General features: G+C 27.0%; 1 protein-coding gene across 1 annotated transcript; it reads left to right on the top strand.

Moving 5' to 3' along the window:
- The first annotated feature begins 6,059 nt into the window (after positions 1-6,059).
- Positions 6,060-7,926, top strand: LOC109807504 (uncharacterized). The gene is made up of 5 exons (XM_020370039.3): positions 6,060-6,198; positions 6,424-6,626; positions 6,900-7,107; positions 7,215-7,296; positions 7,383-7,926. Exons 1-5 carry the CDS (start codon positions 6,173-6,175, stop codon positions 7,581-7,583), a joined length of 720 nt encoding a protein of 239 aa, XP_020225628.1. The 5' UTR covers positions 6,060-6,172; the 3' UTR covers positions 7,584-7,926.
- The last annotated feature ends 9,864 nt before the right edge of the window (positions 7,927-17,790 follow it).

Here is a 17,790-nt window from a genome sequence, read left to right as displayed (position 1 = left end):
TATTTCTTTTTTTTTCCTTCTGAATTATTTTAAAAGAAATGTTTTTAATTTAATTTTTATTAGTTATTAAAGGTCAAGAGACTTCACCACTCTAATAATTATATAGATAAAATATTAGATAATTATGGATAATTATTAAAAAAAATAAAAAAGTTTTTTTTTTATTTTTAAAAAGTATAAAGATTTACTAAAAAGTAATGATAGAAAAAGATTATATATCCTTATATTTTCTTATAATATGTATAGATTTTTAAAGTTATCAAAATAATATATATATAATATAATATAAATATTAAATAATATTTAATGAATATATTTTAATGTGATATTTTTTAAATATATAAATAAATTAATATTCCTATGATATAACATTAATTATATATATTAAAAATAATATATAAGCATTATGTTATTTAATTGTTGTTATTAATAAAATATTTTTGTCAATAATAAATAAATTGATACTTTTTATAAAATATTATTTATCATACTTAATAAATATAATACTAAAATACTTGTGTTAACTTTACAATTTTTAAATGAATATATTTATATTAAAAATCTATTATTAAATAAAAATAATTATTAAATTTAATATTTTTATATTAATTTATTTATTTATACTAAAATATTTTATTGATATATATTTATAAATAAGTTAAATAACGTGTATATATAAGGATACATATATAATTTAATGACTAAGTTATACTTTTTTTAATGTACAATTTTGGTCCCTCTATTTTAAAATAAAGATATTTAATCTCATATTTTTTAAAATACAGAATTTTAGTCTTAATGATAATTTTATATTTGTTGATTATTAAATTTTAACATTGTCTAGTTATTTATCACTATTTAAATAACATAATATTTAACAATATAACATATAAAGATAAAAAAAAAACATATATAAAATTTTTGTTTGTATTTCTTTAACAAATAGTTGATATTTATTTTTTAAAATTTATTTATTAGAATATATGTTCAACAATAAAGTTGTATCCACTTAAAATTTGGGTAAATTTTTCTTTTAACTATATAGAATAACAATAAATATACTTTGTTAAAACATGTAAAAACACTTAAACATCTCATATTAAAACTAATAACTAATATTAAATGTAGATGCTTAAGGGTATTTGTATGCTTCCTTCTCCAACTCAAGTAAGATTTTTAATTGGTGTAATAAATGCTAGTAATAAATGAACATTATTTTTTATTTCGATAAGTGTTACTATTTATACTAATCGTGATAAACTCTAACCTGATAGGTATTGGTGTAGGATTATCAATTAGGTAATATATGTCTAAATCTACATTTTACTTAGTTATCTTGTTTAACCATATTGTATTAAATAGTCATTTGGTTGCTTATAGTGTCTAGTTCGTCGAGACTTGTCAAATGACTTGATATATTAGTTATATAAGGTATTGATAGTCGAGAGCGCTAAATGATGTAATCTCTTAGTGTCTTCGATTATCTGACATATTCTACTCCTCATGCATAATTTCAAAATGACATAATAACAAAATGGAACATATTTTGTTTAGTAGAAGAAAACTTTAGAGTAAAAGGAATTACATTCAAATTTCAAAATTCAAAGATTAAAACTAAACTAAACTATTATAAGGAAATTCAAATAATTGTGAAAACGTTTTCAAAAGAAAGAAACTAAATGCTAATATAGTAATAACATAAAAATAGTTCTAACTAAGCCCTAATGTCACATCTTATCACATCTGCAGCTTAAACTCTCACACAATTTGAAATCTCCTACATAAACTAACAAAAAACAAGACACAAAGGAAATAAGGGAGTGAAAACATATCTCACTTCAACTAGCGGTGTAAGACAAAGGTTGGATATCCACACACATACGAATTATAAAGATATCAATAGTATACATATAATTAATAGCAATGTTCTATTCACAATTATACAAAAGTTGAAGTAATAACCACTCATTCACATTTCATAATATCACATCTCACCATACATTAAATTCACATATCAAGATACAAGGTATACTATGTTCGTACAAGGACAAAACTCTTCTATCTATTTACATGTGATGCCAATAAAATACATTTATTCTTGCTTAAAGGCAGAGTAGCCTAAGAGTTCAGGTTGGATCAAGCCATCACAAAACTCTATATTAGGAGGACATACAATTAGGGTCCCATCAAGATAGTTGTGTCTCTCAAGTTCTATGACATCATTTATCCCATATGTCATAATACGCAATAAATAAATTAAATAGGAAAATTTATCATAAATAAATCTCAAAAGTTTAACATAAAGAGTATCACCTTTTAACAAAACAAAACTACTAAAATTCAATTGAAAACTAATACCATAGAAATAACAACTTTCTTAAAACATAACTAAAGAAACACAAACCTAACTAAACTCGAATGTGTATCCTATTAGTGTATAAATCCAAACACAAGGATTAGGCATCACCGCTAACATCCTCAACATCACGTTGAAGATCACCTACAACAACATACACGAAGAACAACACAAAATAAGAGAAATGAAAAATATTTCACTCTGACTCACAATGTCGGCTATAGTCGAATAACCAAACACAATCAAGAGACAAAGCATAAGCATAGTAATAAACATACATGTTCAATTCAACGTATAAAATATTTTTATGATTATTCATCAATTTGAATTAATGAAAACAAAGTATCAAATAATTTTTCAAATTTTTTAAAAGTTGTAAACTTGACCTATGCATTAAAAACTTTTAATTTAATAATTAAATCATTGAAAATTGATATAGATCATGATGTGAGACCCTTTACCTCGCATGTCATATTACATAATTAAAGAAAATAAATTGAAATACCTCATAATATAAAGAATTGAAATCCATATAGTAGAGAGAATCACATCGTAACTTAACTCAAAAACATAACAGAAATAATTGAATTACAAAGAAAATAAAATACAGTCCTCCAACTAAAAACATGAAAAAGATCATCGATTTAGTCCTAATTATGTCCTACTATCACATGTCTTATCATAACAATCCATCATAGCAACCCAACATGAAAGTTAAGCCTCATCACCAACATTTGCAGCATCAAGCTGATGATTACTTGTATAAGCCACAAGAGCAACAACAATAACATAGCGTACATAGATTATATCATCATCATGCTTGGTTCAATCATACATAATAAACAATAATAAATAACATTATAATGCATTATGCAATGGACACGGACTACATATCATCATGTGTAGCGGCAATAAAACATCACACTTGTGCATTGTCACTAATAATACACGTAGATTGTTGGGGAACACACTCTATGCACTCTCAATAGGAGGACATACTACTAGGTCTTTTTGAGATAGCTGATTTGTGCAAGATACATCCAACACGAGGGTAGGACTAGGACTTCCCAAACCGAGCTATCCCCAAGGTTGATCACTAAGCTTTTACACAAAGGATGCATGCAGACAAACACGCTAAAATTTTATGCAAATGATGCATGCCAAATAGACTCACTAAAATAACATACACATGATCTCACTTCACAGATCACATCATATATCTCATGTACATTCTCAAATACATCAGTTAGTCATTAGAAAAAAGGTAGCATTAAGATCACAAGAGTAAAATAATCATCTAGCAATTGTTGAACGAATGTTACCTTGTTGAGATCGCTTGAGCCTCTTGTTGAGCAACAAACACCTCATTGAGTGAGCTAAGCTCTCTAAAGCTTCTCGTTGAGCAACCAATATCTTGTTGAGCGAGTTGAGCCCTAGAGCTTCTCGTTGAGTGAGAACATGATCTTCCTCCATGGAAATCACATATCCTCAATGACTACAAGTTATCCAAATCCAATTACACACATAAACTCATATAAAATTAGTAAAATGCTAGCTCTATAACATGCAATTAACATTTCAAACCACCCAATTCGCACATATTAATCAACATTTTCACACTATCACAACAAAAACAATTCATGTCATTAATTATGTACAAGAAGAAGAATAGAAGTAAAAAAAGTGCAATTGGGAGAAACACCTTATGCATGGACAGTTAATAGAGATGGGATTAGGAGTCAATCTTGCTACTCAACATAAAAATCCACAACTAGAGCAATATTTCTTATTCTCCCTTTATCTTGATAAGTAGAAGAAGGCAAATGCACGATTCCAAAGTGATTTTTTCCCTAATCTTTTTCTATGAGCTTTGCGTATAAAACAAAGCATGTATGTGGAAAACGTAAAATGAAGAAGCGTAAAAAAAACTATTCAGAACTATTCTTTTAAAATATTAACTTCTCTATAACCCTCTAGTTAAAACATATTAACCATAAATACAAATCTATTCCCTTTTATTTAATTAAATAAAACATTTAATTAAAATACCTTATATTATATTTCAAAACATATCAAATAATTAAAATAAATATTAAAAAATTATATTAATTAAAGTAAAAATACCAAAAATATTTATTAAATACTTATATTATATTTTATAAAAATGGGATATTACACATGAGTTAATAAGTAAGTAAATTTATCAAGAATTACTTTTGAAGTAAATGCATCCCTCTCCTCTCTCTCTCTCTCTCTCTCTCTCTCTCTCTCTCTCTATATATATATATATATATATATATATATATATATGTGAGTTAGATCTATAAACACCAAGTGTAAGTCTAAAAACTTATACAAAATTTTATACCTTCAATAACGTTTGTATAATTCAAATTTAATTGTTGAATTATGTAATATTATACTCAAAATCATGTATGTCAGATTTCATATAATTTAAAAAATTTTAAATCTGTTATTCAAAAATGAATATTTACATATATTTTAAATATTATATTATCCGTTAAAATAAAGCAATATGAGGAACTACTAAATAATTTAGAGTCATGTAAAATTTGATATGCATGATATTAAGTATAAAATCACATAATTCAACGGTTAGATTATTTAAATTTGCACTATATAAAAAATTATTTGATGTATAAAATTTGGTATAAGTTTTTAAACTTACATTTTGTGTCAAAGGATCTTGACTCTCTCTCTCTCTCTCTCTCTCTCTCTATATATATATATATATATGTATATGAAGCGATTCTTGTAAGAACACTTGCATATATGAGATCATGAAAACAAATAATAGATCATTATGATTAAAATCTTATTAAATAATAGTTCTATTTGACTCGAATAAGATTATCTTTTGATAAAAAAAGTATTTGTAATTATAACAAAAATCTTATTATAATCACCTATATTATTTTTATTGTCATTGTCACCATTCATGCCATCATCACAACTTTTGTCACCATCAACATAACTATAATTGCCACCTGACTTTGGAGATTATGGTTGTGATGGGAGTAACAACCACCATAATCACTACCATAATTATCACCATTACCACAATTTTAATTAAACAATTTATTATTTTTAATCCTACCCTCAATGTTATTATTATTGTTTTCATATAAACAAATTTGTAAAAGTTTTAACATATTAACTTGTTTAAAAATTTATTTTTAATTTACAAAAAAAGTTAATTTTAATATATGGACAAACTCATTTATTTACTTTTTTTTATTTTTCTTAGAATTACATAAGGATAAATTTATTCTACCATACCCTTTTATTCCTAATGAAAAAAACTTAGGTATTTGCTAAAATTAAAGGTTGCGTACATGTTAAAATTAGAATCTTAGATTATACAGAATCAATGTCTATGGGCATGCGATTATACCCTTTCCATTTCGAGGGAAAAAGGAATCGCTGCAGAGTATGGTGAAGGTTCTGTTCTTAACATCGGCAATGTATAAAAGACTAAATAATTATGAGCCAAAAGTTGTCTTTAGAGATAATTATAGATTATAGAAAACCATAAACCAAGGTTGCATCAAAAAGTTCTGACAAATTGAGGATTATGGTTTATGTGCATGTGTGATGATGATATAGGGAGAAAAGCAAAAAAAATGAAAAGTAAAAAGTAAAAGATCCTTTGCCTCCTCTTAAGGCTGCTTGCAAACCACATTTTATCTTGCTTGTTAGCATTTCATGTTCATCTTTATAAATGTTGTGGACTACTCTCACTTCATCTTCATTCACATCACATTCAAACGTGGAAATTAGAACAAGTTTCAAAGAATGGATCATAGGCTCAGCCAAAAAGGGTAAATAGTTCTGATGATGCCATTCTTATTTGAGATTTTCCACTTAATTTAAATACATTTTTACTCCTTGAGTTTCAATTGGAATCTCTATTTAAGTTTATTCATTTTCTTTTTGTCTTTGATCAGGATTAGAAATAGATGATTTTTAATCATAAACTTTAAGGACTAAAAATAAACAAAACTTAAATTAAGACTAACTTTAAAAAGTTCTTATTTTTGCTGTAGGGTGTCCTTTTCTGATCCACATTCACGACAACACACACCAGATGATGAACATGTAACTGCAGTTGCAGCAGCTGCATTTTCCATTCATTCATTAGAAGAAGCAGGGTTACTTAATTTGCAGAAAATGAAAGAGAGTCCCAAATTTTCAAGGACCAAAACTGTGAAAGCAAAAGAGGAGAAAATATCAAGGCAACCTAGTAATGGTAATTAGAAATTTCCAGATAACATATCTATGCTTAAGAAGAACAAAACATTAATACAGTTCTTTTATCCTGCAATTCATTTAGAATAGAAGTTTTATCTTAATATAAATCTACTTTATAAAAGTTATATTAAAGTTCAAAATATATTAATTTTTTTAATGATCATGTTGTTAATACAAAATATTAATTAATTTTATAGATAATTAATTTTCATAAACAATCTAACTAAATATACAATGTTACCTTTGAGAATAATTGTGATTTCACATGTAGTGAGAGGGGAAATTTCAACAAAAAGGTCATTTGGACAAGAACTTGGTAGGACAACAGAAAGTGCATTTCCTGTTAGACTACCCTCTTCAAGGACTATATCCCCAGCAGAAGGGTATCAAAACAATAAAGGGGTCCCAATAACACAACACAAAATTAATGACAAGGCAAAAGTGTGGGAAAAGGCCAAGTTAGAAAGGATTCAAAAACGGTATATAATTTTCATTTCTTAAACTTTTTATTTAGTTTTGCTTAATTGCATTTTTGTCACTCTAACATAACCAAGACCAATGTGCTGCTATTGTAAGAAAAATTCAGGTATGAGAAGATAAGGTCCAAAATCCTTTCTTGGGAGAGTGAGAGAAAGATTCAAGTCAAACTACACATGGAAAAGAAGAAGGTGTGCATCTCAACTCATGGAGTTCTAGTTTTTTTTTTGGTAAATATTAATTTATGAACATAATCTCATTGCTGATGGAACTATAGAGAGAATTGGAGCACAAAAGGGCAATGGAAATGCAACATTACAAGAACAAAATAACAAGGATAGATATGATAGCACAAGGAGCAATAGCACAGTTGGAAGAACACAAAAGAAAACAAGAGTCCAAGGCCAGAGAAAAAGCTAAGAAAATCAGAAAAACAGGAAAGCTCCCTGTCAAATGTTTCTGTTTCAAATCTTTATAGGACCGAACCACTAGATTCGGCTTAATAGTTCGGAAAAATTCATGAAGATTTAGATTCAATTCTTACTATTGTGTGTTGTAATCTTTTTCTATCAATAAAAAAATCTTCAAAGGATCAAGTCATTTAGTCAGACCCTGGAAAACAAAACAGTAGGAAATGTCATGTTGGTTCAAAATATTTCTTAATATGGCTTACGAAATCTAATTGTATCACACATAACTAAGGTTAATTTTATACAAGTGATATAACCATGCTGCTCAATTTGTTCAAATCGTATTATAAGAACAAATTATATGTGTTCAATTATCACATTTAATGTAATGATGTAACATCAAATTGTCCAGGTTGTGTGGCATGTGTATTATTCAACAAAGATGGCATTATGCTAATGTATCATTTTGTAAGCTTTAAGTTTAAACGTGAAAGTCAACCGCATGTGTGTATATTAGAAAATAAAATTTATGCTTCAGCCGTTTCAAAAGTCAAATTCACATTTACAAAATTCAGTGAGCAGTGAGTTCTTTCCCATAATGCTTCTAATTTTAGCTTGGAAAATAAAGGGAAAAAAATTGTTCAGAAGATGTGTTTGGAAAAATTAGTAAAAAAGGTGGTTAAAAATTGAAAATTATTTTTTTAAAACCATGTTATCGGTAAAGAATTAAAGAATAACATTGGCTTCATAGTCACTTTCTTTTTTCTTATACAAAATTTGAGTCCGAGACTTACTACCTCACATGTCATCACATGTCATAATATATAAGTAGTAAAATAAATTGAATAATATAATTTTTATAAATAAATCAATTATGTTTAAAGTATCACATTTTTAACTTAACAAAATAACATAATCAATGAAATTGTAAGGAAGTAAAATTATGTATCCAAAATAATTTAACAAAAATAACATCCTAATATGGTCTTAGTTACACCCGATATCACATTTTCTATCAGAACAAATTCCAACACTGAAGCCTAAGTCTCATCACCAGCACTTATAACCTCATGTTGATGATAGCTTACATAACAACTAAAAGAAAACAACATAAAAGAAAAGGGAATAAGAAACATCTCACTTTGACTCACAGTATAAGAGTGTAAAGTAGATAGTCAAACACAAACAAGATATACAATATGACATAGCATACACAGATAATATTATTATCACGCTTAGTTAATTCATGGCATAATAAACAACAACGGTTAACATTATTATACATATGCATTAGACACATTTGAGAAAAAACTCGTCATGCATAAGCCTACAACAAAAATAAGATTAGGGTCAATCCCACAAACTATCATCCAATCCCATACTTAAAGTGAGATTTCACACTCTTCCTTACCTTATTGAATAGAAAAAGATGGATAATCAGCTCCAACTCCTGATCTCAAAGCTTTGAGCAAAAAAGAAGAGCGTACGTAAAATAGAAAATGTGTAAAAACTAATTAAAAAACTCCCTTTTAAAAATTTAACTTCCCTTAACCCTCTTATAGTTAAAACACCTAATCTTAGTAACTAATTCTCTTTCCTCTTAATAATTAAATAAAATATTCAATTAAAACCTTTAATAAAAACAACTTATATTATATTTCAAAACATGTTAAATAATTAAAATAATTATTAACATAATTCTATTAATTAAAATAAAAATATAAAAAAATATTTATTAAACATTTATGTTATATTTTATAAAAAAAATGGACTGTTACAATATTTTTTGAACTTAATAAACTATAAATGATTTGGTGTAATGTATGAAAAATCAAAATAACATTTATATAAAAAAAAATTGAAATAACATGACATATTTATTTTAAAACTCAATGTAACTTAAATTGAGGGAACTATGAGAAACTCATTAAAAAAATCTTGAAATTACCTACTTATTAATTTTTTTATCATTGGGCTCAACAACAATTTAAAATAAAAATATCAAATTGAATATTTTAAAATAGGAAGATAAATTTAAATAATAATTAATATTTTTTTTATATTTATGTGTCACATTTAAATATATTTTATTTATCTTAAAATTATCTTAGATTTAAATTAAAAAATAAGAAAATTAAAAATGATTATTGTTAAAATTTCTTAGAATATGTTTTGACCGGTACAATATGAGCCAAGTATTTTTTTTCTTCTTTTTAGAATAAATTAATCACAACATCGATCTTCAGTTAGACCAATTGAATGAATGATTTAATCTAAATTTTAAAATTATGATTAATTGAAAAAATATTCATAAAAAAACTAATTATATATCTTCACATAATCATTACGATCAACAATTTTAAATAAAAAAAATTTACTACAAAAGGATAAAAGAGTTATTTATAATAAAATAAAAATATTAAGTAAAAAAAATTAAAACTAATTTAAATAGAAGGAAACCATAAATTTATTAAATAAATTATTATTTAATTTAATACATTTTTTATTTACATTATTCAATTTGTTTATCTATTTTCAAAATAATAAATTTAGTTCTAACTTTTTAAAAATTAGTATTTAGCATGTGGATTTTATAGGTTAATTATTAGTTGTATATAAATAAATGTTATAATAAATCATATATACACATAAATATTATATTTGAATATATATATATATATATAATATTTAAAATTTATATAAATAGATATTTTAAAATATAAATTATATTTTATATTTAAGATAAATAATTTATATTGGGACACAAGATATTTTTATCTATCACTTATTTTAAAAATATTAAAATTTAATTCATAAATAAATATGAAATTGAATAAGATAAAAAATTAAGAGAATCTATAAAAATTCTTTTATCAAAAAATAATCTCTAAAAACTCTCATATAAGATAATAATTCAAATTTAATGTATAGAAACTAATGTTCGATACTTTTCTATCTAAATTGAAACAAACAATATTAATGAAATCGGATAGATGAACAACATTGAATATTTTAAAAAATTTAAAAAATAAATTAAATATTTTTAAAATAGAGATTTTATAAATTCTATAATTTTAGTCTCTTCATTGAATATTCATCTTTTGATTATTAAGATTATAATAGTCATAATTTTTTTTTTTTGGGTAAAGATAGGAAACATTACAAAGATGACCGAGAATTGAACCTAGATCCTCATGCTTCTAACTATCCCGACTCCTTCCCTCCCAACCACTAAGCTAACCCTAGTGGTTCAACGATAGCCATAATTTGAAATTAAGTAGATGACATAACAGATGATATTTAATACTATTTAGACCAAAATTTTACTTCTAGTTCTCATTTTTATCTTATAAAATGGTAAAAATGAGATAAAATGAGGTAAAAATAAAAAATAAAAAAATAATTTAATTTAAATATTATTAAATATTAATTATTGGATTATGTATATAATCAACATATGAACATTCAAAAAGAGAATAAAATTACAAATTTTATAAATTTAAGAGATTAAAATATTGACAAGTTTAAAAATAAAGAAATCAAAATTAAAAATTTGATATCATATAGAAATAAAAATATAATTTAACTTTTGATTAAATAATTATCATTTCTGGTGGGATGGTAGTGTTGTTTGATTTTGAAACAGAAGTATAAATAGATATTGCAAAACTCAAGTCAACTGGAAAAATTCTTTGTTTGATTACTAGCCATGTATGTAGTCTAGCCATAAAAGTCTAATGTTCCCACTGAGATCATCAAGTGTGTGGTGCCTGCACAGTGTTGGACCATATATATTTTTGTTACGAAAAAAATTAGATGAGTTAAGTTTCGGGAGTTCATTAATTAGAATCAAAATAGGTTAACATTCTATGAACACTTATAAAAGAATTTACAAATTATCTCTCAACAAGATCTATATATCATGTCATGCTGGTTTGCTGTTCTGGTAATCTTTCTAGTGCCTGTTCCCCACTGCAGCTGCTCCAATGCTTCTGATGCAATATATATCCATGAAACTTTCTTGTTCCATTGATTCAATCTCAATTCAATAACTGATCGCGTTTCGTGCAATCACGTAGGAAGTGAGGGTTACGTGTGACAGAAAAAGGAGCTTAGAACTATTTATCTACATGATTGGACTTGTGGGGTTTTTTGAAATTCTTCTTTTTATATAGCATATCATGTCTCCCTACAATTTCAGTCACCACTCACGTATATCAATCGAATTTGAATTATTTTTTAGCCTCAAATTATGTCGGAACACTTAAAAAAAAAGTTACACATTTAAAAATGTTATTATATATCAATATATGTAAATATATATTTATTTAATATATAATTACATATACTTTTAATATTTATTTTGAATAAATTTGATAATATATTTTATGTATTATTATAACTTAATTATACTCACACTTCTTAATAATATATCAATATATTATATTTATTGTGTGTATAAAAATATTTTTTAATAATATATAGATAATTTTTTTTAATAAATATAATATTTTTTTACTATAATATTAGTAAGAATATCTATCGATATTGTTAAAAATTAGTATTTTTTTTAAAACCTTAACCTAACGATATTTTGTCAGATCAAAGATGTCGGAAGCAATATAGAGCTCTGAACAGCAATATTTTAAGACCTAAATATCTGTTGGACCCTAATCAATGAATATCTACTGCATGTCTTGTAGAATGTATAAAATTAAGGGAAGTGCTTCATTTAAAATGGACAAAATTCTAATCAATGTCTTTAAGATATTAGAATCAAAAGTGAAAAATTCATGAAAAAGCATTACTACCAATTTACCATAATATCTAAATAGTTTTATTGTGATTTCCAATAAATAAATAAAAAGTAGTACTCATTAATTACTTAACCAATTTCTTAAAGCAGTACTAGTTAATAATATAGTGTGAAATTTTGTTATTCAACTGACACATAAGATAATCATTAATATCAATCAACTTGGTAGTAAGGGTTGAAATAATATCTATATGAAGTCTTAGAATTGAATGTTGTTATTGTCTTACAAATTTTATGAATAAAAAAAATTAAAATGATTATTAATTACATATATCATAGGAAGATAGTCTCTTTTGATCAAAATATTTTTATTAAAAAATTAAAGTATAGTTGCAAATTAATTAAATCATTAAGCGAGGAGTTGATAAATAAGAACTTATTGTAAAAATAAACATTTTTTAATTTTCTAAAATGATAAATATTATAAACAATTTAATATTTTTAAGTGAAATGTAATTTAAAATAGACAAATGTTAAACAGTGTCCGTTAATGAGAGAAAAATAAACATTTTTTTATTAAAAAATATTCTAATATAATTTTAAATTCATCTTGAATGTGATTTTTTAATAAAAAATTATTATCGTTTTTAGCCATTATCAAAACCCTTTAAAACAAAGAGGAATGTAATTTTAAGGACAAAACACAGGTATACTTTCATATATATTTTTAATATTGTTTTTCAATTAAAATTAAAAATTCATTTCAGAATAATTTATGCAAATATTTATAAAAAAATATTAAAATGAAAATTTAATTCAAATTGAAAAAAAAGAGTCAAAAACTCTTAAAATTTTAATTCAAATATTATGTGTGCCTTTTTTTTTTTTTTTTTTTTTTTACTCAAACATCAGTATCACCTAATTTAAAGGGTATAAAAATTGGGACCTAGCTAGCTATAGGGCTGTTCTGATAGAATTAGAGGTAACAAGTTGAGTTGAGACATGTAAATGTAATGGACCATATATGTATTGTATTGGAACGATGAATTCCATGTGGTAGGGTATGCTTGTCTTCCTTGTGCTGGAAATTGTCGATGCTATTTAGGATAAGGAGAAATTTATGTAATAAAACAAGGCTTAATACGTGATTATTCATCAAATTTGACTTAAAATTATTCTTATTCTCTTTTTTTTTAAGTCTACAAACTTATAAAAGTTTATTTAGTTTTTCAAGATTATTTATGCAAGCTAGTTTGACCGTTTAAAGTTCTCTACAAAGTTTGCTTTTATAATAGGTTGGATAAGTTCGACCTGTGAAATAAATAGTCTTTTATTTTTTTAATAAGTAAAAGAGATTTAAATTAAAAAGGAGTACAAGGAGTATTCTAACCCGTTACAAGGAACACAGAGACATAATTAGAAATAAAAAATTAAAGCAGAAACTATGAGAAACATAAAGTCGGTTATTACACCAACTAATGTAACTAAAAGAACATCTAGGGACAGAACTAGTTATCTACTTCCAAGAGCGCAGTTTAATGCTGTCCAGCACTTCCTTGCAATCCTTAACACCTTGTTGAAAGGTAATCACATTTCGATGAAGTCATAGTGACCGGATAACAAAAACCCAAACCACCAGAAAACACTGAGAACGTCTTTTATAAATGTCACAGCTAACCAAGTATTAAAAGCCATAGGGCACATTAGAAAGAGATGAAGGGGCTCTTCAACAAATAGAGAGCAAAAAGAGCATAAATTGTTATCCAACACTACACCGCGTACTTTTAACAAATATTTGCACGGAAACACATTTAAAAACACTTGCCAACAAAATACCAAGCACTTGATCGGAGCCTTACTTTTCCAAAGACTTTTTATAATTTGTTGAAAATCTGAAGAATATCTAGGTTCTCCACCCACCAAGCGCTGCAGCCAAAGGTATGCACTTTTCATCGAGAATACACCGTCTTTGTCACAAATCCATCTCTAATAATCTTGCTTAGAAGGGAAAATCTGCAAGCCTTAAAACATATCCAACAAGGTATTCACACTACTAACTTCATGGACAAAAGGTTCTCTTCTCCACTTAACCTTCCACACCCACGTAGATCCCTCCCATGTTCCATTCTGTGCCACCATTGACAAAGGATCAAAGGCAAAGGAATATAAATACAGGAAGACATCCAACAAGCGCAAACCTCCTATCCACTTATCCTCCCAAAACCGGGTCCTAGTCCCATCACCAATACAACGATCAATTTTTTCATCTAACAAAAACTTTCCTTGTTGTAGCACATACATTATATCCTTCCACCACCATGAAGCCCTCCTATCCACATTAGAGCAATTAGAAAAGGACTCAATGCGCCCATACCTACCATGAAGAACTTTAGCCCACAACATACCTGGAGAAAGCATGCACCTCCACACCCATTTCCCTATTAGTGCCCAATTGAACAATCTTACATCCTTGATTCCTAGTCCACCCTCAACCTTAGACTTACACACCATTTCCCATTTTACCAAAGGAATCTTTGAGCCATCATTGACACCTCTCCACAAGAAAGCACGTTGGATGGTCACAATTTCCTTAATCACTGAGTTTGGTGCTTTAAAAAATGAAAGAAAATGGATGGGCATAACATTCAAAACCGAATTAATTAAGGTCACCCTCCCCCCAATGGACAAATGCCTATGCTTCCAAGAGGATAGATGCTTGCGTAAGCCATCAAGCATTGGTTTCCAAGTAGACAGCTTCCTAAGATTTGCACCAAGAGGCAAGCCCAAATGCTTAAACGGTAATTGACCCACCTTACAATGTAGAAAAGCAGCTGCCAAATCAATGAAATCTGCCCCTGAATGGATACCAACCACGCAGCTCTTGTGAAAATTGATTTTCATACCTGAACTTAATGCAAAACAGCGCAGGATGGCCTTTAAACACCACAAATTCTACCTAGTAGTTTCTCCAATAATCAAGGTATCATCCGCGAACTGTAGAAAGTATCTCATGATTATGCGTATAGTAGTCTTTTGAAAAGAAAGTGTTGAAAACATAAATCTATCCTCTGTCTTTCTCTCTCTCTCTCTCTTTATTCTTTCTTTCTTTTCTCATTTCCTTGTTTTATGTTATAAAATCACAAGGAAGAATAAGAATACATAAAAAGATTATATAAAAATATAAGCATCAAACATTTTAAAATTAAAATAAATTATCAAAGCATTAACATATCAAGGCTGGCACGTTTAAATAAAAACATTATAAAGTCCTAATGTTTTTAACAATTAAAATCCAAATACACCAACTAAATAACAAAGTCAAACACATCAAACAAATATCAAAGTTGTAACACTTAATATCTTAAGAACAAAACATTAAATATTGTAAAGATTAAATACACCAAGAAAATATAATCAATTATCATTTGATTCCACTATTAGATATAGCATGATCATCCTTCTTCATCTTCATATTTTCATCTTCATTTCCTACAACTCATCACAACATCATAGATTTATAATACAACTAAAAAAATTAGTAAGATGGTTAGTATTTGTAATACTATTGGAACTTTTCTAGGGGGCTTTTCCTTTTTTATATATTGGCATTGCTTCAGCTTTCTTGGCAGAACTTGTGGCGATCATGCTTGCTATAGATCACACATATGCGAGGGGTTGACATAGTCTTTGGCTTGAATGTGATTCCAAATTGATTTTAGATGCTTTTTCTCTAATGTTAGCATAGTTCCTTGGTCAATTTGCAGTAGATGAAAGCATTACATGAAGCATAGTTCTTCAATGACCTTCTTGAGTTAGTATATTTTTCGTGAAGGTAATCAGTGTGCGGATGCATTAGTTAGGTATGGTTTGGTGAATAAAGGTGATTTTGTTTTTGGGATATTTTGCCTACTTTTATCAGGGATGAATTTTTCTAGAATCGTTTCTAGAATCGTTGTGAATTACCTTCCTTTAGGTTTTGCTAATTTTTCATGAGTTTTGGTCTAGTCCCTCCATGCTCTTATTTTGAATTTTCTTTTATGTTATTTTTTAGGCGTGGGTGATGGATTAGTAGGTCTTGAGGTGCTAACCTAGTTGGGATTTTTGTGGCCTATTATGATGTCATGATCACGTAAGCTTTTATTTTTTAAAAAATACAATATATATCTTGCACATTAAACATAAACATCCATTTTTTAGTACAAATCAAGGCTTGCACATGTTAAACAAGTAGTGAAGTTCGATACTTATTAATTACTCATGAACCAATACTAAATGTTGATTCAGAAGTTACAATATTAATTTGAATACTTACAATATCATAAACCACCAAAGCATGTTCTGAAAACCTAACTTTATTTTCCATCCAATATTGTAAAAGATCCAAATTTGGATGATATTGAGAAGAAAGTTTTTACTCTTCCAAATATGTGTCTAATTGAGATTTACCCACTTTTGAAAAATTTTCATTTTCATATTGCATACTCCTACATTATTTCCAAAAAAAAAAAATTAGTTAGTGAGCAAAAGTAAATATAAAAAAAAGAGTGAAAGTAAAAAAACAACATAAAGTTAGATTCACAATAAGCCATTGTGATGCTGTTGGGTTTCCTTGAGCAAAGCTACTAGATGAAGTCTCATGTGATGAACCTTGATATAAAGAAACATGTGAAGTTGTTTCTTTTGCATACAACTTCACATACTCATTATATAGAGTATACAACTTATGTTTCACAACTTTCAACTTTATTTGGCAAGCTATTGGATCAAGACCAAATTATTTATAACAACTTCAAAACTTCAAACTTAAACCAAAGATTTAGAATGCACCTAAAGAAAAGCATAATACTATAATCACTCTAATATTTATTGAATTTTCCCTTCATTTCAATTGCCATAGCTTTAATTGTCCCACCTTATTACTCAAATTTTTAATCAACAAGAATTCAATTTTCCAAATTTGCTTGAAATACAAATTGGATGTGGGATAACAAGAACCATATATCAATTATGTGATTTGATAGAATGGACACAAAAATTCACACATTTTTTCTCCTTTATCCCATTCTTCATTAGTACATAGGACAATTTACATAGCACCTATCCTCAAATTCAAGATTACCAAAGTCACATTGATATAAAAGTGTACTCTCAAGCATCAGAAAAGTGGAATTCCACCTAGTAACAACATCTAATTGTAAACCCATCTTTGTACCAATACCACCAACTTTAGCAACGCAAGCTTTACATGCCCTCATTCTTCCTTCTAACCCTTAAAATACTTGATGCTTTATCTGATTTTAGAAATGATAATTAGCAACTTTTAGACCCTTTTGAACTATAAGGTTTAAAATGTGAGAAACACATCAAATATGAAAAAACTCACCACCACATAATAAACCAACATTTTGCAAAATAAGTCTTTCCTTTGAATAGTCCTGCATTTTTTCATTAGAAGATGCATTGTAGCAACTCCTTAAACCTCTTATCTTCAACAAAAGAGTGAGGGGATCATGTTTTAT

The sequence above is a fragment of the Cajanus cajan genome, chromosome 6, assembly GCF_000230855.2.
Source record: "Cajanus cajan strain Asha chromosome 6, NIPB_CcT2T_4, whole genome shotgun sequence".
NCBI classification, from domain to species: domain Eukaryota; kingdom Viridiplantae; phylum Streptophyta; class Magnoliopsida; order Fabales; family Fabaceae; genus Cajanus; species Cajanus cajan.
This window is presented reverse-complemented; position numbering and strand designations above follow the sequence as displayed.